Consider the following 1,306-nt stretch of genomic DNA (forward strand, 5'->3'; position numbering starts at 1 on the left):
TCAAAAGATAAGAGCACCCACCCTTCCACTTCATTCCACCTCTCCAAAACTCACCACATAATAATCTCCATTCTTCATTCATCATTGATTCATTTCTCTTTCTTTCACATGGATGTCTCAAGTCAAAAAGTCAACACATTTTTCATGTCCATTCTCATCATAATCTTTCTAGCTTCTCATTTTACACTTGTAACTCCAACTCCAACATCATCATCCACATGGGTTGGTTCAAAATACAATATTGAATGCACAATGTGTGCCTCTTGTGACAATCCATGCAACCAACAACCACCAACACCATCAACACCAATATACCCTCCACCACCACCTTCCACCAACTACTACTACTCTCCACCACCTCCCACCACCGGATCCAACACCGGCGGTGGTGGTGGCTACTACAACTCACCACCAAGTCAAGGTGTTTACTTTTACTACCCACCACCATCTTACAAAAACAACTATCCTACCCCTGGACCACGAAACCCCATCACTGGTTACTACCCATACTATTCCAACTCTCCAAACTCCATGCTACCGTCGTCAACTGCCGGAGTCGATTTTTCCGGTGCCACCCTTTTGTTACTAGTACTATCTACCTTTTGTATGTTGTTTCTTTAATTAAGTTCATTATTAGTGGGATGAATAATAATAATAAAGGTGTTAGATTATTGTAAGAGGGGTCATGGTAGTGACATTGGTGAAAGTAATTTGTAAATTCTTGATATTATATGTCCTCTTTTTGTGTAATTCGTAGCAATAAATATTGAGTTGTGTATTTACAAATGAAAAAAACATAATAATATTTATATTTCTTTTTGTTCAAATACTTATGTTGAATAGTTTGGAATTTATTATAAATGTTATTGTCATCAGAGGAGAACTTGTATGCCCTTAACATTATATAATTAAGGGAAATTGTTTAACATATGTGAAAATTTGTATGAATGCATTTCATATAACATCATTTTCCTTTATTATTATTATTATTATTATTGTTATTATTATTTATGAATTATGATTTTATTGTTGCCAGCTTAATATTATTATTATTATCCCTACAAAACATTTTATGCATTATATGATTGTACAGTGCATTATATGATTGTACTGTACAATTGTATAATGTATACAGTGTTGTATATGGTTAAAAATGATTGTGTAGTGATTATTTCGGGTAATATTTTCATGTATCCTTTTATTTATATGTCTGTTGTACAAACAAAAAAATATGAAAATTTTTTGGTAAAGAAATGGTAGAAATAATCATTTAATATTTAAGGACTCCCACTGCCTGTGCCCACAT

General features: G+C 33.2%; 1 protein-coding gene across 1 annotated transcript; it reads left to right on the forward strand.

The window, feature by feature from the left end:
- LOC122579253 (leucine-rich repeat extensin-like protein 5) lies at positions 1–827 on the forward strand. Its single transcript, XM_043751379.1, has one exon. The coding sequence runs from the start codon at positions 109–111 to the stop codon at positions 619–621; it is 513 nt and encodes a 170-aa protein (XP_043607314.1). The 5' UTR covers positions 1–108; the 3' UTR covers positions 622–827.
- Positions 828–1,306: the final 479 nt, after the last annotated feature.

Source organism: Erigeron canadensis, chromosome 8 (assembly GCF_010389155.1).
Source record: "Erigeron canadensis isolate Cc75 chromosome 8, C_canadensis_v1, whole genome shotgun sequence".
NCBI lineage: Eukaryota > Viridiplantae > Streptophyta > Magnoliopsida > Asterales > Asteraceae > Erigeron > Erigeron canadensis.